The 26204-nt window shown below is 54.2% G+C and overlaps 1 protein-coding gene across 2 annotated transcripts in view; it reads left to right on the top strand.

The window, feature by feature from the left end:
* COQ8A (coenzyme Q8A) overlaps positions 1–26204 on the top strand; it is a 42196-nt gene that overhangs the window by 8477 nt on the left and 7515 nt on the right. For both annotated transcript variants that reach the window (XM_080650897.1, XM_080650898.1), the window contains exons 2-5: positions 10167–10352; positions 13547–13957; positions 14206–14272; positions 23949–24023. In XM_080650897.1, the coding sequence (XP_080507023.1) occupies positions 10176–10352; positions 13547–13957; positions 14206–14272; positions 23949–24023 (730 nt within the window). In that variant the 5' untranslated portion in view covers positions 10167–10175. The remainder of the gene's footprint in view (positions 1–10166; positions 10353–13546; positions 13958–14205; positions 14273–23948; positions 24024–26204) is intronic.

Here is a 26204-nt window from a genome sequence, read left to right as displayed (position 1 = left end):
ACCACAGGTTTATTATTTTACAGTTCTGTAGATTAGAAGTCTGCAATGGGTCTCCCTGGGCTAAAATCAAGGTGTCAGCAAGGCTAGTTTTTTTCTGGAGGTAACCTGCATCCCTTCCTCTAACCTCTGCTTCTCTCATGTCTTTATCTTTTTTTTTTTTAAAGTATATTTTTATTGATTTCGGAGAGGAAGGGAGAGGGAGAGAGAGAGAGAAACATCAATGATGAGAGAGAATCATTGATTGGGTGCCTCCTGCACGCCCCCCCACTGGGGATTGAGCCTGCAAACCAGGCATGTGCCCTTGACCAGAATCGAACCTGGGACTTTTCAGTTCGCAGGCTGACGCTCTATCCACTGAGCCAAACCGGCTAGGAACTCTCATGTCTTCTGATTCTGATCTCCCAACCGCTCATACGGACCCTGTGCTTACATTGGGCCCACATGGATACTCTCCTCATTTCAAGATCTTTAACTTTATCCCAGCTGGGTCATCAAGGACTACAATTTCAGACCCATGCGGGGGTCTGTGTGTTGACCAGGGCAGACAGGCCAGCTCTTGTGGCTCACCAGGAAGGCTTCATGCCCTGCAGTTCAGTTGGGGCCCTCTGTGGGACTGGGGGTGGAAGCCACAGTGTACATCCCTGTGTGCCGGTGCCTCTCCCTCTCACCCTAACCTCAGTTCCCCATGCACACACCTGGTGCTTGCCTCGCAGGGGGCTCTTGTTAGGGACACAGTGAAAGTGCACCAATGAAGGGTCAGTTAGATGGTGGATGGATTTATATCTACTCAAATTCAGCCTATGGACCGACAGTGGCATTTGTCAGTTTAGGGTAAGACAAGAATATGGCTGTGAGCCTCCTGAAATGGTAGAAGGAGGTAGTAGAGATGTAAAGGAAGTTGGCATCTGACACCCCTTCATGAGTAGCATTTAGGGGCTGCCCTGAACTGGGTGATCCAGTAAAAAGTAGTCACCAGGGAGCCTGCTCTCCTTGTCAGGCTGCAGCCTGGGGGCCTCTGGGGGTGGGCAGCTCTGTGTCTGGTGAGGTGAGCCCACCTCTGGGGGGGTGGGAGCAGAGATGTAATTGGGGATTTCAGCCTTGTTGGGCTGTTCTCATACAACTCTAGTGACCTTTCCTGATTTCCTGGTACAGTTCTGGTTATATTTTTCTCTGTTGTCCTACAATAGAGGTCAACAAACTCCCTATAAAGGGCCACATAGTAAATTTTTAAGGCTGTGTGGATTTTTTAGGTCTCTCTTGCATCTATTCAACTTTGCTGTTATAGCTAAAAACAAACCAACAAAAACCCCCAAACAGCAATAGATAATACATATGTAGATGAATGAGATGTAGATAATACATAAATGAACAAGCAGGTTTGTGTCCCAATAAATATTGATTTACAAAAACAGGCAGCAGGGCTGGACTTTACTGAGGGTCATGGTTTGCTGACCCTGACCTGGAAGAACCCTAGGCATATTACATGTCTTAACTTCGGTGCAAAAAAACGTGGTCACTGCACTTACTACATTATTCTAAACTAGAACCTTATTTTTTTTTTGGTGGTGGTGGTGGTGGAGGGAGTACCATCAATGGTTTCTGTCTTAACACAGGGGCCAGCATTGGACCTGCTGCCTGCCTGTGCCAAGTGATTTCCTCACCAGTTTCTGAGAAGGGCAGTTGAGCCTCTTTCCCCAAAGTGGGATGGCCATGTTCCATCTTCCTGGTGGCCTCTTAGGGGCAGTTGTCTTCTGATGAAGTTTGGTGGCTAAACAAGGGTGTGGAGAGGCATTATTTATGGCATTCTGACCTGCTGTCTGGCCCTCGCTCATTGCTCCTGGAACAGATACTTAGGACCTGGACAGTTTCTTATAACTACACATTTGTGTGTTTGCTTGTGTTTTTTATTTTAATAACAAATATTTAAGATTATTTTGTATATTTTCTATTATAAAAGTAGTACATCCTCTTTGTAGAATATTATAGAAAATATGAAGAAAGTAAAGAGGATCTATCATGACCACACTCAGAGAAAACCACTGACTGCTTTGCACATGCTCTCTCCATCATCCATCTCCCTCCCTCCCTCTCCTCCTCCTCCTCTCCAAAAGGAAGGATAATACTATTTTGTAATCTGCTTTTTCTTTTTCACATGGGAATATATAATAAACTTTCTTATTTGTCAGTAAACACCTTTCCTAGTGTCATCTTAAATGGCTGCATAGCATTCTATCCTATGGATATATCACTATTTACATAATCAATCTTACACAATGTTGTGATTTACATTCCTATAGCTGAATTATCATACATACTTTTTATTTTTTAAGGAAATGCAGTTTGACAGATTTTCTCAGGATTCTTGGATAATTATTAGGCAGGTTGGCCTGGGAGGAAAGGGGAGAGGATTTTCTGTAGACAGGAAGGTTTGGGACATTCCGGAGGTGACTTGCAGCTGTGGGGAATGAATGACTCTGGAGGCCTATTTCCCACTGTGAAGGCTTGACTCACCCGGCCTGGGCTAGGGCCAGCTGATGGGAAGGACAGAGGGTATTTTTCTCTCTCTTCTGGGTTCTTTTTCATGTCCCCAGTTGCCTTTGAACATTGATAGCATATTAGGATATTTCTGAGCTTGCTTACAGAGACCCTGAGGCCAGACCTTACTAGACAGAAGCCTGGAGTTGCCTGAGATACCTGAGTGTGGACCCCGGTGTGTGATTGTAAAGGCCGAGGTGAAGAGCACATCTGCAGAGACTTGGGGTTGGTTCAGGAGGTTAAGTCTTTTCCTTAACACATACATTCCTGAGTCCTTGGAGGAGACTGTCAACTGGTATTTCCTTTTTCCTCAGAATGAAAGAAAATTTCAAACATGTAAAGGAACTTTTCAGTGCCGTGGAAGCTAGAAATTGAGAAGGTTCATGCCCAAAGTAAAAAAGATTGTTCTTGCCCTAGCCGGTGTGGCTCAGTGGATAGAGCGTTGGCCTGTGGAGGGTCCTGGGTTCGATTCTGGTCAAGGGCACATGCCTGAGGTTGCAGGCTCGATCCCTAATAGTGGGCGTGCAGGAGGCAGCCAATCAATGGTTCTCTCTCATCATTGATGTTTTCTATCTCCCTCCCTTCCTTTCTGAAATCAATAAAAATCAATTTTAAAAAAAAAGATTGTTCTTGGCTGGGTTGGGGCAGAATGCCACTTGGGAACCCCTACCTCAGGGCCCCCTGAAGATCTTTAAACAGTCCTATCTGAAGAATGCTGGAAGTGACGGTCTTGAGAGTCCCTTGGTGGCTGGCTCTGTGGGTCATTGTCTTTAAGCTCATTCATTTTTTATGTCTGTTTTCAGTTTCTTGAAGGGAAATGGGAAAGGAAGGTGTAGGTGGAGGGTTTGCACTTAAGGGTGAAGCCAGACTTCTGGGGAGGAGTTACCTGGGAGATACTCTCAGTAAAGGATCTCTGTTTGGATGTGCTGCCTGGCTTGAGTGTGGGCCACCTGTGCTCCCTTCCCCTCTTCCTCCCGAACAGGGTTCTCAAGGTAAGTTCCCAGGACCATCAGCTGCAGCTGCACCTGGAACTTAATTAGCAATGCAGATTTTCAGGCCTGCCCTAGACCTGTAGAACCAGAAACAGGGGTGTGTGTGGCGGGGGTGAGAGGTGGGGAGAGGGGGCGGGGGGGGGGGCAGCAACCTGTGCTTTAACAAGTCCTTCGGGTGATTCTGATGCTCACTAAAGTGTGAGAACCCTGCCTCAGACCAGGCTCCTATGAGGCCTTTGATTTCCTATGTAGATTAAAAGCTGCAGGCAGGTGGAGCCAGTCCCAGAATTGGCAAGGCTCTCTCAAACCTTAGAGAGACCAGCTGAGTTCATGTAACAATATTTGCTACTGCCTGCTGCTCTGTGGCTGGCATAGTACTAGGTGCTGATACAGAGTCAGGAAGACTGGCGTGGTCCTTGCCCTTCTCTGCTGACAGCCCAGGGGCGGAGAAAGACAGTTACACAGGCAGATTTGGAGCATGGTCACTGCTGGGATGGAGTAAGAACGGTGCTGTGGGGCACGTGGATAGGGTTTAGGAAGGGGACATGTTGGGGAGGGCTTCCCAGAAGAGATGATGTTTGAGCTGAGACTCGGTGAGGAGGAAAGCTAGTGTGTTCTTGTGCAGAGAGAGGCCTGCAGAGATCTGGGTTGGCCCAACTAGAGTACCATCAGTGGAGCAAGTGTGCAAGATAAGGCTGGGGAGGCAGGGTTGGGCTAGGCCAGTGGTCGGCAAACTGCGGCTCGCGAGCCACATGCGGCTCTTTAGCCCCCTGAGTGTGGCTCTTCCACAAAATACCACGTGCGGGCGCGCACGTACAGTGAGAGTGAAACTTCGTGGCCCATGCGCAGAAGTCGGTTTTCAGCCTGGGCGAGTCTATTTTGAAGAAGTGGCGTTAGAAGAAGTGGGGGTGTCGGTCGCATGTGGCTCGCGAGCCGCGGTTTGCCAACCACTGGGCTAGGCCATGAAGGTTATGAAGGTTTCAGCCTCTTAGGAAGCTGGGGGAGGTCAAGAAGCCTGGGGGTGGTTTGATAGTATTTTCCTTTTAAAGTGGGGAGTGGATAGAAGGGGGCAGAGCTGGGGCGGAGAGACCACTTAGGGGATGCTGCAGTTGCCCAGGTGAGAACATTCAGGTAGACGGGGAGGTGAGGAGGGTTGGAGAGAAGTGGGTGGTGGCCTCATTGCTCAGGGTAGTGAGCCTTGGGAAGGGAGGGGTGAGGGTGGTGAGGTCAGTTTTGAATAGGCTGAGCTTGATGCTCCTCGGACAGATTGTCCAGCTTGACGCCTGGACAGAGCCCTCACAGGAGAAAGCTTTTCAATGAGCTCCACAGACTCCCCAAGACAAAGGGCTTTCTGTGCAGCTTGCTTTTGGGTTCTTCTATACGACACCCAAGGGTATGGGAGCAGCTCAGGATAGAAAGAGACCGGAGGAGGGTGTGCTGGCTTTAGAGGTACACATGCCATGGCTTTGCTTGGATGGGAGCTGGTCTGCCATGCTCTGCCTGTGGTCACGGAGGGGATTGAACAATGGCTTAGTACATTCACACACCATTAAGAAGAGACAAGTGACAGATGGTGAGTTCTGGCTGTGAAAGGGGGATTTGGGGTGTGTATGGAACCCTCCCCCCAAATAAGTTTCCCCATGTGGGTACTGAGTGGAAAAATATATGATGCTTTCCTCTGCTTTATGCCTCTCAGGATTGCCTGTTATATTTATTTTGCAAAAAGAACACGACTCGTTTTTCTGCATGTTACTGTATCTGGCCAGGTCGGCAGCACTTTGTGAGTCTGTTCTCCAACATGAATGAGATAGTAAGCATCTGGAAGGTCGGAGAGTGAAAGTTCAACAGGAAAACTTCCTCTGAGCTTGAGGACTCCCCTGCCAGGGGACTGCTTGTGCGTCTTTCTCAGTCCCTATCCCTGGGGAGTGGTGAGCTGCATGTATTCCAGTTTGTTCTCTCTCTAGACAGCATCTTTATTTACTTCCTTTATAGCACTTTAGCATGTTAGGACCAGATATGGCCTGGCTAGTCACCCACAGTGCTCTCCGCCTGAAAGAGATGGTGAGACGAGTAACACGCTCAGCGTCAGCAATAGTGACGGAGCTGGGCCCTGTGTCCAAGCTACTGTACAGTCTTTTCCACTGGTCAGCCACCCCTGACTTTGGCACGAGAGCCTCAGTTGGCCTCTGGCTGTCTCCCTGGTGTCCGTGCCCGTTATAGATGTGCCTGCATGCCATCACAGCTGTGAGCAACCCAGGGCCAAGGGCAAGTTCATCTGGACCTGCACAGACTGGCCCAGAGCACCAGGAGGAGACGCTAGTGAACGAACATGTGTTCAGTAAATGACTACATGACTGTATTCTGGTGCTGGTACCATGTAGGCATTTCCAAATGTGAGTGCCCATGCTCCACCCCCACCACTTTGTTTGTAGGCGCAGAGCCTGAACACTCCATGCCTGTGTTACTCCCAGGCCAGGTCCTGAAAACCTGTTTAAAGATAGCAGGCTCAGGCGCGTGGGGTGAGGGCTCTGATACTTACAGATGAAGTCGTGGTGTGGATAAGGTTTTTAATTGGTGTGTTACCTGTGTTTGGGAGCTTTTAGTTTTGTTTACGATCATGATGAAAGATCTTGGTGCGGCTGGGTGCCTGGTGCTTGTACATTCTTGGATGGGTTTCCACCCATGTTCTGGATAGCTGCATTCTGAGCCACGTTGGGATTCTGGCATGAGAAGTAGGATAATCTTTGAAAACCAGAAGGTGAGAACATTTCTGGAAAGATACTTTCTTCTGGCGATGGTTCCTCTTCCCTCCCCCTGCCTTTTTGAAGGTAGACACTGCTTTGAGCCAAGCAATGTGTGGGAGGTCTGGGTACAGCCCTGGCACATTCAGGGGTCCTCAAACTATGGCTCGTGGGCCACATGCAGCCCGCCGAGGACATTTATCCGGCCCGCCGGGTGCCGCTGCCTGTCCTGCTTAGCAGCTGACTCGTCCCAGGCCCGCAGTGCGCATAGGAATTTGTTCATAGTTTTTTTTTTAAACTATAGTCCGGCCCTCCAACAGTCTGAGGGACAGTGAACTGGCCCCCTGTTTAAAAAGTTTGAGGACCCCTGCTTAAATAAATAATTTTGTCAAAGCGGTTTGAACACGCTGTGGTTTTGAACTATACATTCATATGTGAATCTGCTCACGAATGATAGGCTGTTTATTAGCAACATCTGTTGATTTGAGAAAAGCAGAGTTTGCGTTACAGGAAGCTGGAAGGTATATTTCTGTGATGGTATTTCCACCTGGGTGGGTCTTCCTTCAGGGGAGATGGTCTAGTTATCTTCCTCCCAATGGTGCCCACTGTCTAAGGTGAGATTTCGTGCCCTTTGGGAGTTCACTGGTGTGAGAACACAACTGTTTAGGCAGGAAGAAATACATAACATTACTCTTTAAAGTTTTAAAATTGATTTTAAAGAGAGAGAAGAAGGGGGAGAGAAACATCAATGTGGTGTTCTACTTATTTGTGCATTCACTGATTGCTTCCTGTGTGTAGCCTGACTGGAGATGGGACCTGCACCCTTGGTGTGTTGGGACAGCGCTCTAACCAAGACAGCTGCCCTGTCAAGGCTATACCTTACTTTTTATTGTGTGCTTTTTAGGCGACTTCTCTGTTTGCCATTTTGAAAGTAGGATGTGTACACTAAAAAGTAAGGAAGGTACTGAAAGAGACCATTATTACTCATATTCCCCCAAGGCAGGGAAATGTAAAAATGTTGGGTCAACTTAACATTTTTCCTTTTATGACTTTAAAAAAAGTGTCAGTGTAAAGCAGGTGCACTTCCAGCCTGTCACAGAGCTGTGCTCAGTGCTGACACGCTTAGCACCCAGAAGAGTGAGGACTGGGCTCGGTGGGTCCCTGCCCTGCCCTGCCTGTGCAGCACTGGAAATGGATCTTTCAGATTGAACTGCCATCCGTGTAGTGGGCCATTCAAACTAGAGTAGGGGAAAAGCCCCCCACAACACTTAGCAACTTGGCTCTAATGAAATGAAATTCTGGTGTGTGGTTTTGATAACTAGGATGAGAAATTCAGGAAGAATTAAAGCCTGAAAACAAAGTCTGAATCAATAGGTCTTGTAAGTTTTAGGGAAGATTTGGCATGAGTTAGAACAGCCTTGGGCAAACTACGGCCCGCGGGCTGGATCTGGCTGTTCTATCCGGTTCTGTTGCTCTCCCCTCCGCTCCTTTACTTTGAATTTATATTAGTTCACACAAACACTCCATCCATGCTTTTGTTCCGGCCCTCCAGTCCAGTTTAAGAACCCATTGTGGCCCTCGAGTCAAAAAGTTTGCCCACCCCTGAGTTAGAAGTTTTGGAATTGTTGGGGTTTGTGGCCAATGGGAGACTACTGCCTTGCTTATGTGAGCAAAGGGAAGGCCTGTTTCTGGGAGCCCCTGGGGCAGTGGGATATGGTGCGTGGTCCTGGGCCACCAGCAAGGGTCCTTCTGATAAGAGGTGGCTAGGGGCCCTGCCTCCGCCATTGCATGTCCCTGATGTCTCCTCCCTCACTGGGGTCTATGGACCTTGGTGGATGCTACTCCCTGGACTTGACAGTGTACCTGTGTGTGTTGGGGGTGGGCCAGGGGCTGCCGAGTTGTTGAGAGCTGGGACCAGCTGCATTTGATCTCTGATTGCATGATCTCTTCCCAGTCCTGACATTGGAGAATGTCTGGGGGGCTCATCCTTGTTTATTATAGTCATCAAGTGAGGGAGAGCCCAGAGGAAGCCTGGGGTGTGGATGGCACCAGGTGATGGGCTGGGCTAGCCCTCCTACCTCTCTCCCTTGCCTCTTCAAGGGTGTGGTCACCTAAAAACCTCCTTGGTTTTAGCTAGGGTGTGGGCGGTCCCTTTGTTTCTGAGCAGTGCCCTCAGAGTCAGAGGCCAAGTATGGAGTGGTGGGCAGACAAGGGCCAGGATCAGGCGCAAGGCCACCATTCAGAAGCTGAATGACTTCGGCCAGTTAGCTAAGCTCTCTGGCTTTGGTTTTCTCCTTTTGAAATGGGGGTAGTTGTTTATAAAGGTTAAAAGGAGATGAAGAGTGGAAAGCACCCAGCCCCGTGCCTGGTAGCTGTTCTCATGTGCAGGTGAAGGTGTTCCTGGGGTCAGGTTATGGTGGGTCAGCTCAGCTCTCCAAGGCTCCTGTGCATCAGTGGGTTTCTGTGGCTGTCACTACAATTCTCCTTTTAAATAAAAGCCGCTGTGCCCTGCTGAGGAGCAGCGCTGATCCCCACAGGAATCCTGGCCTGACTGGGCTGCTCCCCTGCAAAGGGCAGGTGGGACTGAGCCTGCCTGCCGTCTTCAGAAGCCCGGGAGTTCTGGTGGCGGTCCTAGTGTGCTCTCACCAGACCGCCAGCATGTGCTTCTGCTAACTAGTGTGAAGAGAAGAGGGACTCCACGAGGTGTCTCTGTGACCGTCCCCTCCCTCCTGCTGGCCCACACCCTGCATCCAGGGTGTATCCTTCCCTTCTTAGCCTCCACGTGTTTGTTCATGCAGGTCCCCTGCCTGCAGTGTCTGCAGTGCCTGTCTCCCATGCCCCTCTCCTCTCTGGCTTCTGTCTTATCTCTGAGACTCTTAGCAGATCCCAGCTCTTCCCTGTCCTGTCCGGAGTGTACCTTCTTTGGGGTGCCCTGCTGTTCCTTTCTTTTTTGTGGTTTTTCTTCAGCCCCAGTTTGTTAACAGGGCCTTATCTAACCCCTCCCAGCACACAGCGCCCTAGCAGACCGTAAGAAATACTTGGGTGATAGACAGCACACTCTGCACCCTGTGAGGCACCACTGTGTACAGTGACTTTCAGCCTCTTTGGCCCTGACCTACGTTAAGAAACACATTTTAGACGGACTCGGTAGAGAAAAAAGGGACAGAGAAGCTCACGTGTACACACAAGGGAAACAAGTTTCATAAGAGTCCTTCCCATAGGACGACCTCTGACGCTTTCTTTCCTGTTCACGTCATGTCGATGCATTTTCATGCTGGTTAGGATTTTCCAAATGGATTGCACTGTGGTCTGGACTGTGGTTTGAAAACATTGGCTTGGTCAGTAGTTGAGTCTGAGGAAGGAGGGTGGGCTCTGGCTGCCCTGCGGTCTGTGGGTGTCTGTCAGAGGCTTCACCTGGCAGAGCGAGCGCAGGTGGGCAGGGACAGGCAGCCCTTTTGGGGAACTGCTTTGGGAACAGGTGCTCCCTCCCCAGCCTACAGTTTGGTCCAGAGGAAAGAGCCTTGGACTCAGTATACCCGGTTCAAGTCCTGGTTCTGCCACTTGGTGGCGGGGAGACTTGAGGCAAGTCACTACCTCTCTAGGTCTCCTAGGGTGTTTATAGGGTGGCTGTGTGGCCTCGGTGAGGAAATGCCTGGGGCACAGCCTGGCCCCTTGGAGCCTTGCATTCTGCTCAGTGCCTGCAGTGCAGGGAGTGGCCCCGAGCAGACCTTGAGCCCTGGGCCCTTCCTCTCTCTCTTTTCTCTGTCAGCCCGGATCAAAGGGAGGTCAGTGCAAACCAGTTACCTTCTGCCCAGGATCACGGGGCATTGATCAATGTGCGTGTGATCCTGTATGAGGTGTGGTGCCCCCCTGCCTGACTTGGCCTGCTCTCTTCCAGACCTGAAGGATGGCTTCCATTATGGGGGATGCGATCATGGTGCTCAAAGGCCTTGCCAAGCTGACCGAGGCAGCTGTGGAAACCCACCTGCAGCACTTCGGCCTTGGAGCGGAGTTCATCATGGCGGCCAGGGCCCTGCAGTCCACAGCTGCAGAGCAGATCAGCATGTTCTTAGGGACGGTGCAGGTAAGGAGGCTGGTGCCAGTGGGAGGGAAGTTGGACTTGGAGCTCTTGGTGAGACTAGGACACAGCTAGGGTGGCTGGTGGCCAGGGCCAGAGAGCCCACTGGTTAGTGTAACACACTACCCTTCCTGGTGGGATAGGGTCCCTGTGAGAGGCTGCTGGGTGGCTCAAGCCTTAGTTAAAGGAAGCTTCACAGAGCTGAGAAGAGCCCCAGGAGCAAGCGGCCCAGCACACTCGTTAGATTAGGAATTCACTGGCACTCACCGACTGACGCCAGGCAGGGGTGCTGAGCTCAGGGAGAGACCAAGGCCCGTCCGCCGGGGATCGCAGTGACCTGCCCTGTTCCCTCTGCCCGGTCTGTGTTCAGTTTCTGGGCTTGCTGAGGTATTGAAGAGAAGCCTTTTTAATTTTGGAAATTTAAAAAATCACAGGAAGAAGTAGCACTTGCCGTGTTCTATGGGAGGCAGCTGGAAGGAGCCCTGCGTGTGTCCTTCACTGGAGCAGTTTTTAAAGAAGGCAGAGCCCCCTCCTGTGTTATGTAGGGTTTTGTTGGTTGATTTCTGTAAAGAAGTGATGGAAGCCACCCACTGTCAGCTTCACTGGGCAGAGCAAGAGCCGCTGGGCAGGGACGGCCAGGCTGGGAAGCGTGTTTCACTGGCTGCCACCTCGGCATGGAGCTGTCCCAGGAGTCTGTCCGTTGGGCTTCCTCAGGTGTCGAAGGCTTCTCCCACGGTGCCCGCTTCATTTTCCCGTGCGTCTCTGGCTCCTGATTGTGTTCCTTTCCTGGGTGAAAGCTGAGGACCGCTCCGCCTCTCGTCCTCCTCTCACCTTTCATGCTGTCTTTTGTGCCACAGACCAGAGAGCCTCTGCTTTTACCCGCCACGGGAAGGTTTTAGTAGAAGTGAGTGCAGGACAGGTGATTATAACAGGGCTTGACAGAGCAGAGGGCTGTCCGCCGTGGTGCCCCAGTAACGGTTTCTGAAAGTCCCAGGGGAGGGGAAAGCTGTGCGCACCCATGTGCATGAGCACACCTGCTCCCTCTCGCCTTGCGTTTCTCTCTGTGCTTGGCTGACCTTCTGGACAAAGGATACTCGGGCTCCTGCAGGCGAGGCCGTCACAGCTTCTGGTTAGTCTTAGTGTCCGATTCCCAGCCCCTATGCTGTTCTCAAAGGGTTCAATGGCACTACGTGGCTATTTCTCACCCTCCACAAATGCCTTTAACTTCTGGAAGTCTTCACACTCGTGACGAGGCCTCACTGCTCTCCTGGAAAGGGGCAGGCCTAGTGTTTACCCCTTTTCTCAGGTGGGGAGACAGAGACTAGGAAGTTGGGTGCGAGGCCCATGATTTTTAAGTGACAGGATCAGATCGTGTGTCCTCTTCCCCGTGGGCCGTGGCTCCGGCCCCTCAGTGCCTTTGCTAGTGAGGAGCATTGCCTGCCTGTCGGATGTACACTCAGGAGCTGCACTTGTCCAGCTCACTGGGCCTCCCAGGCGTGAGGCCGCGTGGGAGACCTGGACAGGCCTCCCTGAGAGGCAAGAGAGGCCTCCTGCCCAGTCTCCCACCTGCTCCTCTGTCTCCTCAGGCATGCCTGGTCTCTGGAACAGGCAGGGCCATCCCCAGGACAGTCACTTGGAGGGAGGAGGGAGGAGGGAGGAGGGAGGAGGGAGGAGGGAGGAGGGAGGAGGGAGGGGCCATTCCCCACCACGAGGTAGACACTTAGTGGGGTGCTGGCCTCCATGTGCTCCCATCCTCTCCCTCAGCATGTAGGTTCCTGTGCCTCCCTCCAGCTCCTCCAGGGGCTCGTTCACATCCTCATTCAGCAGACGCCAAGTCTGGTCCCATCGAGACACGGAGGCCCCTTCACTGCCCAGAGGCCCAGAGCCACATAAACGGGTCATGGTAATGCAGGGCCAGGCGGCCACACGGGAGTCAGGGGCAGAAGGGGCTCTGCTGTGGCTCTCAGCGACCTGCCTCAGGCCCCTCACCCAGGGCTTCCTGGCCATCTTGAGAGGTGCCCAGAGAATCCAATACAGTTTATTTCTGCTCTGAGATGGTTGGCCAGCAGGACAGACCTTGGCCTGGGGCCCTGATCTGCCACTGGCCGGCTGGTGGGCCTTCACCGGCTCACCTAGGCTCCCTCAGCCTGAGGTTCCCATTTGGCAGGAGAGCCACAGCCCCATCTCCTTCCTTCCCTGGAGGCATGGCCTGTAGAGCTGAGCGTGCGAAGGCCGTGGGCCTGCTCATGTGCTGCAGAGCCGCAGGCAGCACTGCGTGCGCCGAGTCCGTTTCAGTGGGTCAGGGAATCCGGGCTCCTGACCTCCCTTCAGGAGCCAGTGCTGTTCCAATTATAGCCTCCTCGGCACTGTTCCCCTGGCCTGTCTGTGGCCCCCACAAAACGGTGACTGTGCGGAGTCCTATTTTCAGATGAGGAAGTAGCAGAGAACTCACACAAGGTCACTCTGAGTTCTAAAGTAGAAGGAATCTGGGCCTGAAGATCAGGTCTTTTCACTTGTTACAAGGAAAATATGTGCCCCCAACTCCCAAGGACAGCCAGGCCAAACCTGGGGGTGCCAAGTCGTCTAGTGAGAGCCTCTTAAAGGCACTCCATGGCTGGTGAGGGGAGCCGTGTCTGTGGCGAGGCACTGGCCTGGAGTGGTGGGTGTCGCCGTCTGTACATGGCCCTTGCCCTCGCTGGTCTGTGGTTATGCTTTGACTTCTCAAAGGTCTCCTGTCTCTTTCCCCGGCTCACCCACCCCAGGGCCCTGGAGGCCTGTCCTCGGCCCTGACTAATAGATGAGGAACTTGTGGGAGTGGTGGTAACGGGCCTGGTCCTGGCTGGACACCCAGCAGCTTCTCAGTGACCACACAGCAGAGCCCTGGTCCTGGCTGGACACCCAGCAGGTTCTCAGTGACCACACAGCAGAGCCCTGGTCCTGGCTGGACACCCAGCAGGTTCTCAGTGACCACACAGCAGAGCCCTGGCAGAAGCAGGACTGGAATCCAGGTCTCCTGCTCCTGGGCCAGGAAGGTGCTGCTCACCTCCAGAACTGACACAGGCCTCGGGAGTAATGTGGTGTTACCCTCCAGAGGACTGGCGGGCAGGACAGCGGGGATGTGGTGTCTTGTGCGAAGAGGGATGGACACAGGAGGGTGGGCTACCTCTTGCTCCTCTCACGCTGGCTTTTGTTCCCTGCAGGAGCAGGACAAGCACGAAGAATCTTACATGTCTGAGAGCTTTGACGACCCAGAATCAGAGTTCCACTTCTCAGGGCCAAGGGCCGAGGGAGCCTCTGCAGACTTCTCTGCAGCCTCCTCCCAGGAGTCATCGTCTCCACCCCAGGATCATGCCAGCAGCAAGGGCCCAGCTCCTGCCTACGTTGACAGTGGACCCTTTAGGGAAGCTGGGCTCCCAGGGCAGACTGCCTCTCCTCTGGGCAGGGGGGACGGGAGGCTTTTTGTAGATAGCAGAGCCCCCTTCTCTCCCACTGGCCTGCAGCGAAGGTTCTTCCACCAGGACCAGTCCCCTGTGGGGGGCCTTACAGCTGAGGACATTGAGAAGGCCCGACAGGCCAAGGCGCGCCCCGAGAGCAAGCCCCACAAGCAGATGGTGCGTCTGGGAGGGCCCCTGGAGTGGGCCCTGTGGGTGGTTCCCCAGTGGTGCTGGTGTCAGGCCCCTCCGGGGATGCTGTGGTCTGGAGGCTTTGGGAACATGGAGGTCTCTTGGTGGTGGAGGTGCTGCCAGGCAGAACTGCTGCCTTTGGTGGTGGAGAGCGGATGGGGGGCAGCATGCGCCCCCGAAGGCTGGCCCTGTCCCCGTTCGCTCTTCCCTGACGTCTCTCTCTGTTGTCCCTCCAGCTCAGTGAGCGGGCTCGGGAGCGGAAGGTGCCAGTTACAAGGATTGGGCGGCTGGCCAACTTTGGAGGTAAGGTGGCTGTCTTTCTCTGTGCCCCTCACCTGCTCTGGCATGCCAGTCCTGGATGAGTGGGGCTGTGGCTGCCCTGGGCCCAGCATGGAGGTGGAAGAGGGCGGGTCCCACAGGTATCCTGGGAATGTAGTACAGGATGTTTCCCGCGGTGGACGATTCAGTTACTGGAATCCACTGTGCCTAAGCTCACCCTAGGGGTTGGTGTGGCTCATGCCACACGGGGAGCTGCAACTTTGCTTCTCAGGCCACGCTTGGGGGTCACTGTCTGCAGCATCAGCCTTTCCTACTACCTCAGCCTCCCCGCCGTTCAGCCCCTGTGGAGGCCTCTGCAGGAAGGAGGCCAGATAGTGAGTGGGAGTTCCTCACTGGGCCTGTTGGGCTAACTAGACAGAGTGGTTTTTGCCCCAGGAATCAGCCATTTGGACACCTTTTGCCAGATTCCCATAGGCTTGTGGGGCATCAGTAATGATAATGAGGTGCTGAGGCCCTGAGCTGCTGTCATTTAAAGTCCATTATTTGTCCTTTTCTTTGGGGGTTTGAATAGCCATTGTGCCCAGCACACCTGTGCTCTTTTATTAGCATTGAAGGATCATTTTATAATGAAGGTTTACAGCCGTTGTATCTGCCTTTCTGACATTGTCTTGTCACATCTGTTGCTTAATTCCTGGCTAAGACGTTCCTGTTGAAAACACCATCTCCTTTGTAATGGTAACTTTTAGACAGAGTGACTGGGGGCACCTTTCTCTAAAGCTTGGCTGTCCTCAGAAGGTTCTCTGGAAAGTGAAGTTAATGAGCTCAGCTCACACATGAGCCTTGGGCCAGTCGTTATTTGCAAGGCTGTGTGTAACAGGTCTGCTTGTTCATGATGATGCAGTGCTGAGTGGCCATGAGTGCTCACGATCGGGTGGCTGCCTGCTTTTTCCTGTGCTTGGGCTGGAGTATGCATCTCCCTCCCATATACATACATACTGTTCTCTGTTGCCTCTTCTCTTTCAGAAGCCACATCCTACTCATTGTTAGGATTGGCTCTGTGCTCTGAGAGCTAGACCCAGGAGTGAGTCCTCATGTTGATGGCTGGCTATTTTTTAAAAAAATCCTATATAATAAAAGCCTAATATGCTAAGTGTCTGGTCGTCCGTTTGGCCATTCAACCAATCAAAGTGTAATATGCTAATGATATGCTAAGGCTGCTCAACCGCTTGCCTTGACATGCACTGACCACCAGGGGACAGATGCTCCGACTGGTAGGTTAGCTTGCTGCTGGGGTCCGGCCGATTGGGACTGAGTGAGATGGGCCGGACATGCCCTGAAAGCCCTCCCACAGTCCCTCCCTGGCCCCAGTTGTGCATCAGTGGGGTCCCTTGGCCTGGCCTGCACCCTCTCGCAATCCAGGACCCCTCAGGGGATGTCAGAGAGCCTGTTTTGGCGTGATCCCACAGGCCAGGCCAAGGGATGCCACTGGTGCACGAATTTGTGCACGGGGCTTCTAATATATATATATATATATATATATTTTATATTTAATTATTTCCGGGAGGTGTCTGGGCACCAACCCCTGAGGGGTGACTGTCTTCTTTTTTTTTTTTTAAATATATTTTATTGATTTTTTACAGAGAGGAAGGGAGAGGGAGAGTTAGAAACACTGATGAGAGGGAAACATCGATCAGCCGCCTCCTGCACACCCCCCACTGGGGATGCGCCCGCAACCAAGGTACATGCCCTTGACCGGAATCGAACCCGGAACCCTTCAGTCCGCAGGCCGACGCTCTATCCACTGAGCCAAACCAGTTAGGGCGTGACTGTCTTCTTAATGTGCAGAGCAGACTGAGTTAACCAGATAGAATTTTCTTAACCCTAAGGTTTTCTTGTACATTGCTAACTTAAAATTTGACATCTGTTGCTACAGTGTAGTATAAAGTGTCATCTGAATTTTAGCACAAAACTATTGCCTTGTTTTACTTTAATGAGTTAGCATTTCAATCAGTTCCTCATAGTGATACCAAACTCAGGTTTGGCTGCTTGCCACTTTGAAAGCCCGTACTCAAGAGACAGGGGCTGGTGTAAGGAGAGATGGTCTATTCAAGTGCCAGCAGCCTGAGAAGATGGTGACTCCCGTCCCAAAGACCATCTTAACATCTCAGTGTAGGCGTGGGTTTTTATTAGGAGGGAGAGGGGGAAAAAAAGAAATCAGGTGCATTGAAAGTTCTCTTCAGGTAAGTCAGCGCAGTCCAGTCTAATGATTATCTTGAAACTGGTTGAGCAGAGGTCAGGTATTTATTTATGTATTTATTTACTTATTTATTTATTTACTAGAGGCCCAATGCATGAATTCATGCAGGTGGGGTCCCTCAGGGTGGCCTATGGGGATTGGGCCCTAGCTTGCGCCCCCAGCCTTGCAGCCCCACAGCCCCACCTGGCACCCCGCGTGGCCTGGCTCCACTCCCTTACCTGCTCTGCCATCCTGCCTGTGGGGTGATCACTTGGGGCCAGGCGCCCCTGCCCGCCTCCCTCAATGTCTGGGAGCCAGGCGGCAGCCCCACCCCCTGCCGCCGCTGCTGGTCGCTGTCTGTGGGGCGATCGGGCCCCCGCTCACACCTGCCTTGGCCTGGCACTGCCCACTCACCTGCTCTACCATCCTGCCGCTGTCCCACTGTTGTCGGGGCCCATCGGAGCTGGCAGCACCTTCACTGCTGCCCGTTGCCAGCACCACGTCACTGACGCCTGCCGTGTTCTATGCTGCCCCCTGGTGGTCAGCACAGGTCATAGCGAGCGGCCGAACTCCTGGTTGAGCGACTGCCCAAGGGGACAATTTGCATATTAAGCTTTTATTATATAGGACTTCCTTATTTATTCTTAATCTTCACTCGAGGATATTTTTCCATTGATTTTTAGGGAAAGTGGAAGTGAGAGGGAAAGACAGAGAGATATTGATGTGAGAGAAGCACATAGGTTGGTTGCCTCCTGTGCGAGCCCTGATCAGGGCCCAGGCTGGGGAGGAGCCTACAACTGAGGTACGTGCCCTTGACTGGAATTGAACCCAGGACCCTTTGGTCTGCAAGCCGACACTCTACCTACTGAGCCAAACTGGCCAGGGCAAGGTCCGGTTTTTATGGTTGAGAGTCAGCAAGTGTCCTAGAGGCGGAATGTGTGATTTCTGAAGCTAGTTTCTGAACTCTTACACAAATATGCTGCTTTTCCATGGGTTACGTATTAGTTAACAATTCCTCTTCTGTAAAAACACTTTTAATATTGAACAGTATTAACAGAAGAGAAGGGTGGGTTACACAGAACATCCTAAGTTCCTGGGGTTCCACCACCAGAATGAGTTTGAGAATTACTGCTTTGGTGGCCTCCAGTGGTCCCTGCTCCCCAGAAGACTTGGCATGGTTCATTCCCTGCTTTGCACAGTGGCTATTAGTTGTGTAACATTACTTTCTTTTTAAATTTATTTCAGAGAGAGAGAGAGGGAGAGAAACATCGATTTGTTTCCACTGAAAGGAAATTAATTAGAAGAAATATTTTAATATCGTTGTTTGCCCTTTCTCTATAATAGAAGTGTCAACCAAATTCACGATTGACAATGACAGATAGAAACACACACGTGTGATTGGTGCCAGCGAGAGCTTTATATGTATCGCGCATGTGCGAGTCAGCTTAGCCTTTTATAGATAGAGAATAGACTTACTTAATTAGACCTGCTTTCTGATTTAGCTAAACTTGTTCCAGCCCAGTGAAGCACCCCAACTTCCCTTTCAGGTAATTGTCAGCAACACAGCAGTAAATATCAACACGAAGCAGATTATTATTGTAGATCACGCAGGGAGAACAAAGGGTAAAATATTGAACTGCAGCAGTGTTTGACTATATTCTGCTCAGTGAGAAAACCTGAAGTCATTCTCAAGGTCCACCATTTCTTACTTCTTTTCAGTCAGGTCAAGTTTCTAAGCTTTCTAAATCTCCGTTTTCTGGCTAATGAAAAGAAAATATGATTCCACCGAGTCTCCTATGTACCTACTCCAGGACTTCTGTGAGGATCGAATGAGATGAGGCACAGGAAAACACTTCACAGACATTTGGTTACAGTGTAAAGTGTTTCCACCTGTGTTCCTGGGCTGAAGAAACTGCAAGGAGGCTAGTCATCACTAGGGAGAGGAAGCCGGGCGTTGCTATGTGGCATCATTACCGGACGGACATTTAGCATATTAGCCTTTTATGTATATAGATTGGTTGATTCTTACGTGTGTCTTGACTGAGATCCAACCCACAAATTTGGGGTATCAGGATGACGCTCTAACTAACTGAACTACTTACTTAGCCAGGGCTTTTTATTTCTTATTAAAGAACTAGAGGCCGAGGGCATGAAATCTGCACTGGGGGCAGGGGCGTCCCTCAGCCCAGCCTGCACCCTCTTGCAGTCCGTGAGCCCTCAGGGGATGTCCGACTGACGACTTAGGCTGGCTCCCTGCAGGGATAGAGGTGACTTCGTTCCCCTGAGTGGTGTTGCAGTGGGAGTGCTGGGTTGCCGCGCCCACCCCAATGGTGCCCTCATTGGCCTTCACCCACACAAGTGGGCAGGGGCAGTGCCGCGCTGTTGGGGACCTGAGCGTTGGTGTTGTGTGTCTTGGAGAGAGCCATGTGCGGGAACCTGTCCATCTCTAGCCTGGTCTCCTCCTCAGGGTTGTGGTGTAGCTGGCCCTTGAGGATGCGGGTGGTCGTCACCATGGAGATGCCCATCCCATCTCCCAGGAACATGATGGTATTCTTAGCCACGTTGGTGTTGAGATTCTGAAGGCTCAGGGCATTTTTCAGGGTCTGCTGAGCTTGGTCTCTCCAGTACTTGGGGTCTTTCTCTTCTCTGGCCCTGAGGAGGTGGTAAGGCAGGTGCCAAAGGCCGGCACCAAGAATGGTGAATCCTGATGCGCTCCAAGCCCTGCTCTCTCTCGAGGCCAGAGGTATGATCCATGTGGGTGGGAGGCGTGGGCTGGCAGTGGTCAGCGTTAGCTGATGTTCCGATCCGGCGCAGAGTCCCTGGGTTAGGGTCTGTCCTGGCACAAGTGACGCGGGGCGAGTATGCTGGGGCCCGAGAGCGTGAAGCGGGTGTACGATGCCACCACCCCTGTAAGCTTATAAAGGCGGCCGAGGGGGCGGGAAAGGGGGACAGTGCTGCCTGGGCAGCCCTCATGGCTGGCCCTGGCCCTCCCCGCCCCCATCCCGCCCTGCTTATTGATCTTTTTAAAAGGATATTTTAGCAATGCGCAAGTACAAAGGCCATGATTCCAAGATAAAAGGAATCGAGTCACTGAGTTTTGTGATAGATTCAAACCCACCATCTCTGTGTGTAGACACTGATGGAGACCCCTGGGCCTTGCAGCGTCAGCCTGCAGTGGTGCCGCCTTTAGCTGGGGCAGGGGGCAGGACGGGAGGGGGAGAGCGTTGATGCCTCCCACAGCAGCACTATGTGCTCTCACCCCCTGGCACGCTGCCCTTTGTTGACTTGTCTAAGGTCAGGCTTCCCACCCAGTATTGACTGATGGGGCACCTGATTTTCTTGGTGGCTGTGGAGGCCAGGCCCTGGGTTGACAGGGCGGTGTCCAAGGCCGACCTGACCGGCCCCCTCGTGGTGGCACTTTGTGACGCCAGTTTCCTTGCCCGATTCCTGAGGGCACGTGCTGTGCAGCCTGTCCCCCAGCACCCGAGCTCCTCCTGCTCGCTGAGCAGCCAGGGGGGCTGCTGGGGGATGAGCCGTCCCGCCCCGGGCAGGCCAGGCTTAGGGGGTCCAGTGTCCTTTCCCTCGTAGGACGCAGGAAGGCCAGGCAGTTCTTGTCTCCAGTTACAGGTGACATGCTGAGCCACGCCCCCACTCGCCCAGGGACCCCTCTCACAGATGGCAGTCTGACCGGCCGCCTGTGTCTGTGCCCTGTCCCCTGCAGCCGCAGAGGGTGTGTTAGGTCCTCCCCTACGCAGTGGCCGTTATGGGCACGGAGGGCAGCCCCAGAGAACCTGCAGAACACCCTCCAGGAGCTTCCTCCAGCTGCTCCCTGCCCCCTTCCTCCTGCGCTGTGGGCTGCGCCCCCCACAGGGTCTCTTCTCCAAGGCCGGGCAGGAGGACACAGCGATGCAGAGGGGACTGCGTTACTGAGCCTTCGGAACCTGGAAGCAGAGGACCGTGTCCTCGCCCAGCCTTTTCTTTGTGGACTTCCTTGTCAGCTCAGGATTGTTAGATGAGCTAACACAGACAGGGCTTCGCTGTCACGCCCTGACGCGTGAGTGCCGTGTGAGTGTCCTGTGGTGTAGCTGGTCACGCGCCCCTGCTGTCACATGGAAATGCCCGCGCCTGTGGCTACCCTACCCGTGCCTGGGTCCGTGAGAACATTCCCTCACTTCCTCCTGCCTGCGGCACCTTCCCGGCCTCCGTACCAACGTGTTTGTTAGAAGGCCTTTTAGTGTCTCCTTTGCTTGGTCCCTGGAGCCTGTCTGGGCAGAAGCCCAGTGGCTGCTCCAGGAAGGGCCACATTGGGCTCTGATGACCTCCAGAGGGACAGCAGGGGCCAGGCGGGGGCCTAGGCTCCCAGATCACAGGAGCTGCTCCCAGCTGGGGAAGCTGGCCCAGTGGGCGCCTGCCTAGGGGAGAGCCCACTCCCTCCCCTCCTCCCCATTTCTTGACTGTAAACTTCTGTTTGTGAGGGAAATGGGGAATGTCAGGAACATTCTTAGAAGGTGCTGGCGCCTTCTCACAGGCTAGGACGGAGGCCAGGCCGGGCCTCAGAGCAGGCTCCACGCTGGTTCTCCTCCAGGACTCTGTGTAGCCAGGCTGGGCCTGATGTGAATCAGAAAGTGGAGAGAGAGGCGTGCCATTCTGAGGGCTTGGGGTGCTGAGGGGGGCCGATGGGCACAGGTGACAGAGCAAGCATGAGCTCTGGGTGTCCTCACCAGGACCTGGAGAATCCGAGGCGGAGGCACGCCGTCTGAGAGAGGGAAGAGTCCCGCTGGGTTGTGGCCTTCCCTCTCAGCAGAGCTCTGGAACCGCTCTAAGCTTGGCAGGAGCCAGGTGTTTCTCAGTCACAGACGAGGAGCTCTTAGGCCAAGGTCAGGGCTGCCTGGTGGGCCTGGCCCTGGGCTGGTCCTGAGGGGGCTTGTAGGGCCACAGGAGGAGCCTGAGGCCACCGTGTCGACTGTTCCCTTGTTTAATGATTTAAGGACAGGCCCTCAGCCTTGGAGAGTCTGGGCTCTGACCTGTAGCCTAGAGACGGCCAGAGAACAGTTTGACAAAGCATCTTAGGGGGCCCAGCAGGAGGAGCTGGGGGTGCCTCTGCCTGCCGAAAGAGGGGCTCAGCACCCGCCTCCCCACGCCGGGGACACACAGACACACACAAAGACACACACACAGACAGACAGACACACACACACACCCTGTAGTGTCTGTTCCCAAGGGCCAGGCTGGATAACCTCTGACGCCATCTGCCTCTTTTGTCTTTGGACTTGATCTAGGCAGAGAAAAATCTAGATGCAGACATTGGTGAAACTTGCTTGAGTTTGAAGGTTAATGTCTTTGTTTTCCTAAGTCAGATAGTGTGATGGGTGGGCAGGAGAGTTAATATTTGATTGGAGATGAGGCTCCCAGCACTGTGCCCGGTGACCGCCAGAGGGAACAGGTCCTGGCACCTGCATGCCAGCACACCAAGATGTCCTTGGTGGGCCCTGGGGTCACCCAGATGACTGGCTTCGAGCGTGGCCTTTCATGGCCCTGTACTGCCCGTGCTGCAGCCACCAGCCACACGGGTGTCAGCACTTGAAATGTGGCTGATCCAAACCGAGACATGCTCAGGCAAAATACACACTGGAAGTTGAAGAGTTAGTACAAAATGTAAAATACATCTAATAATTAAAAAAATATTTTTATTGATTTCAGAGAGGAAGGGAGAGGGAGAGAAACATCAGTGATGAGAGAGAATCATGGATCGGCTGCCTCCTGCAGGTCCCCTGCTGAGTATCGAGCCTGCAACCCCGGCATGTGCCCTTGACTGGAATCGAACCTGGACCCTTCAGTCTGCAGGTCGACGCTCTATCCACTGAGCCAAACCGGCTAGGGCGCTAATAATTTTTATATTGAGTACTTGTTGAAATGATAACATTCTGGATAAGCTGGTTTAAAATTCATGCCAGCATTCATTTTGCATGCTTTTTGCTGTTAGAAATACTGCATGTGTGGCTGGCATTGTCTTTCCTTGGACGGGACCGGCCCAACCCCTTTGAACAGGAGGCAGGACAACAGCTGCAGGCACGTGGATAGCAGTCCCTGTGCCCGCCCTGCTGGGAGCACCCATGACTGTTCCGTTGTTTCATCTCCACAGTGGCTATGAGGCAGGAACGTCCATTTTTTGTAAAATTCGGGAGATGTGTGCAGGTTTCCTTACCTGTCAATCAGAGCACCCAGTGTGAGTCTGTCCCCTCTGGGCATGGGGCTGCTGCTCCCTCGACCCCTGCCCCTGGCCTCCTGGGCCCTGGGCTGTGCTCTTCGAGGCCCACTGGCCTTAGGGCCTCTTTAGTGTCTTCCCAGGGTCTCTGCTGCAGTCAGTGTGCTCAGCCACCTGTTCATTCTCTCTCTGCTAAGGTGTGCCTCCCGCCCCACCCCCAACAGCTAGAACTGTTAGAAAGTGGAGGAGAGAGGCTCCAGGCAGGCCTCTCCTGGGCAGGTGAGACCATCCACTTCCCTGCCTCTGGACGCACGAGGCCCTGCCTCTGGACGCACGAGGCCCTGATGAACTTTGATTTAGATTGCAAAAGGGAGAGGGAGGGCTGCGACCACCGTCAGTGCCTGCGTGAGGGCTGCAGCCTGAATTCCTGTGAGTCTCTCAGTTTGGATTGGGGACCCCAACCTTTTGCTTTTGCAAAATGTCCCCACTCGCTCCAGCGACTGCTTTATGTCCCTGTCGTGTGGTCCCTCCCCTCTGGGGAGCGAAGTTAGGGCTCTGAAGACGGAGGCTCTTCTCCCAGACTGCGCAGTGGGTGGCTTCATTCCAAGGGGTGCCCGTTCCTGGTCCCTCTTCCCGTGTGCTGGGTCCTCCCAGCCTGTGTTCTCAGTTGTATGTTGTCTTGGGTGTTTGTGTGTCCCATGAGCCTATACATGAGCAAAGGTGATGGGGGTGGGGACAGATGAAGCTTTTCACCAAATGCACCTGCCAGATCTTCTCTGAAAACAGCAGATACGTGTGTCCCTACATTTTTGTCTTCTTTGAGCGTCGTCCTGTGCACCGAAGAGTTGCTGGTTCAGTTCCTAGTCAGGGCACATACTGGGTTATGGGCTTGATCCCCAGTTGGGGTGCGTATGGAAAGCTACCGATGGATGTCTCATTTCGATGCCCCCCCCTTCTCTTTCTTTTTCCCTCCCTCCTTCTCCCCTCTCCCTTTCTCTCTTTCTCTTTCCCTCCTGCCATCGCTCCATCTCCCCATCCCTTCCAGCATGTCCTCCAGTGAGGATTAAAAAAAATTGTCTGGAGTGTCTTTGAGGGTCCTTGGGAAGCTGAGGGGTGCGCACGTGTGCGCATGCACGTGTGTGTGTGTGCGTGTGTGTGTGCGTGTGTGTGTGTGTGGGGGGAGGGGCCTTGTGGGTGGAGGCGGTAGGCAGCAGCCCGCTCCCATGCAGATGCCCAGTGCCCCCCCCTCCTCCTTCCAGGTCTGGCTGTGGGTCTGGGCTTCGGAGCACTGGCTGAAGTTGCCAAGAAGACCCTCCGCTCTGAGGATTCCTCAGGTGAGCTGGGCCCTTGACCCTGGGAGGTGGGCCTGTCAGCCCACTCCCACCTGTGTTCTGGGGTCCCCTCATGTCCCCCTCTAGGGCACATTCACTTGTGGCCTGAAGGCGGCTCTGCCCCAGTGCTGGCCTGGCTCACCCTACCTTCCTGGCTCCTTCAGTGGAGCTGAGGTTTGGCCCAGCCCCGCCCCTGCTCTCCGGAGCTGCTGCGGCCTGTGGCCTGGCTGGTCAGGCGCCCAGGGCTCCTCGTGAGGCTGAGGGATGAGGGTGCTGCTGGGACAGATCCCGCAGGGCCCTCCATCTCTGAGGCAAAGGTCATGACCCTCTGTCCCCTGTCTCCTGGGGACAGCCAGGGGTCAGGTCAGAACACTCGTCTCTCCAGGAGATGTCAGCTCTTTCCAGTATCTGACACCTCCTGTCCCTTGCATGAGGACCCCCCAGTGACACCCCACTGTCCTGTCCCTGTTGCCCTGGCTGCCAGTTCAGGGCTGGGCTCCTAGGGGCCTGCCGGTCACATGGGTGGCCCTTCTTCATTCGCAAGACCCTCTTGTGGGGTTAGGGACCCTCCCCGAGAGAAAGCACTAGCCTGTCCCCACAGGCCCCGAGTGCAGGGGACACATGTGTCCCTGGAAGGGGCTGGAGGACGGGACTTAGCGGGAGTATTTTTAGTGTTGGTGCGAGACACTTTGGAAATGAGGCCTGGCTTTCTGGGGAGAGAAGCCAGCCTTCCCGAGGCAGCACCCCTCCCCCTGCGGCTGGCTGTCCTCTCCCAGCAGGTCCAGGCAGGGAGGAGGCTAGGACTGGCTCCAGGCTTAAGCTCGTGTCCTTTGTCAGGGAGGCAGTGACCTTGGCTGGAGGTCAAGGCCCAGGAGCCAGAGGACCTGGGGCTCCGGCCCGGTCAGCCCCCAGCTCTGCCCCAGCTCTCAGAACAGGCTCCACGGTGCTGTGGCCTGGAGGCTGCTGACCAGCAGGCCCAGCTCCGCCCTGGAGGGGTCTCTGCTGAGGGGGCAGGCCCACCAGGCGCTGCCGCCTGGCTCCTCATTGTTTTCAGAACCAGCCATGTCCCCGCGGGCGACGTAGCCGGGGTGTGATCTGGGGACCCTTCTTGGTCCAGCCGTTCTGGAGCCCTGCCCACAGGTTGCTCCCCTGACCCCCAACAGCTCGGTCTCTCCCTGCGGAGCTGACATCGCTCACCCTCCCGGGACCCCCTGCTGTCTAGGACCCAGCCTGACTCCTAAGTGAGCTGACAGGGCTGCCCTGAGATGCTGGCAGATGCGCATGTTCTCTTTGGGGCTTCTCTTCTGCAAACTGCACCCCACCCTGGGCACCCCACTCTGTCAGAGGCTGGGCCGGACACAGTCCCTGGGGCAGGGGGCAGTGACCTGAAAGCCACCTCTCCTGTTCCCTCCTTGGGACCTAGCTCCGTCCTCCTGAGTGCTGGGCCAGGCACCTAACTGGGCTCCCAGGCCAGCAGGCAGGAGAGCACCGAATGCCACACGCTGCAGGACAGGGAAGGGGGTGCTGAGGAGCTGGGGGAGGGCAGAGGGGGCGCCGGGCACGCCTCTCCCAACCTAGGACAGGGCAGACTCAGTACTTAGGTAGGGCCACTGAGGTGGAGGCAGGGCGCTGGGCAGAGGGTCCTGACCCCTGGGCCGCAGCACTGGCTGGCCGCCCTGGAACCCCATTGAGTCATCGCCACGCACCCGCCCACCCCCAGTGTCCCGGACACAGGTCATCGGCACCCCTGAGGTCACTGCACTGGCCCCTGGGCCAGCAGGCTGAAGGGAGCTGCCGAGGCCTCTGGGCAGAGGGGAGCGGCGGGCACAGCGGGCGAGTGCTGTCCTTGACCCTGAGCTCCCCTCCCTGAGGAGGGCACTCTCACTGCAGCCAGCTGGCCCTGTGGTGGACGTGCTGGGCGACCTCTGTCCTCCTCGCCTGACACTGTGCATTGGGTCCCTCCCTCCCAGTGCCTGGCCCAGCGCCAGCTGACTGTGCCCTTCAGCGTGCCCTCTCCAGGCCCCAGGCGTGTGCGTGTGCGCGCGCGCGTGTGTGTGTGTGTGTGTGTGTGTGCGCACGTGTAGTGGGGGTGGGCGGTGCCTGCATGTTCCTGGAGGCCTCTGCAGCGCCAGGGAGGTGGGGGTGGAACAGTTACAGCTCTTTGGGTTTTATGGGCATCCAGGA

The sequence above is a fragment of the Plecotus auritus genome, assembly GCF_963455305.1.
Source record: "Plecotus auritus genome assembly, chromosome: 14".
In the NCBI taxonomy this organism is placed as follows: domain Eukaryota; kingdom Metazoa; phylum Chordata; class Mammalia; order Chiroptera; family Vespertilionidae; genus Plecotus; species Plecotus auritus.
This window is presented reverse-complemented; position numbering and strand designations above follow the sequence as displayed.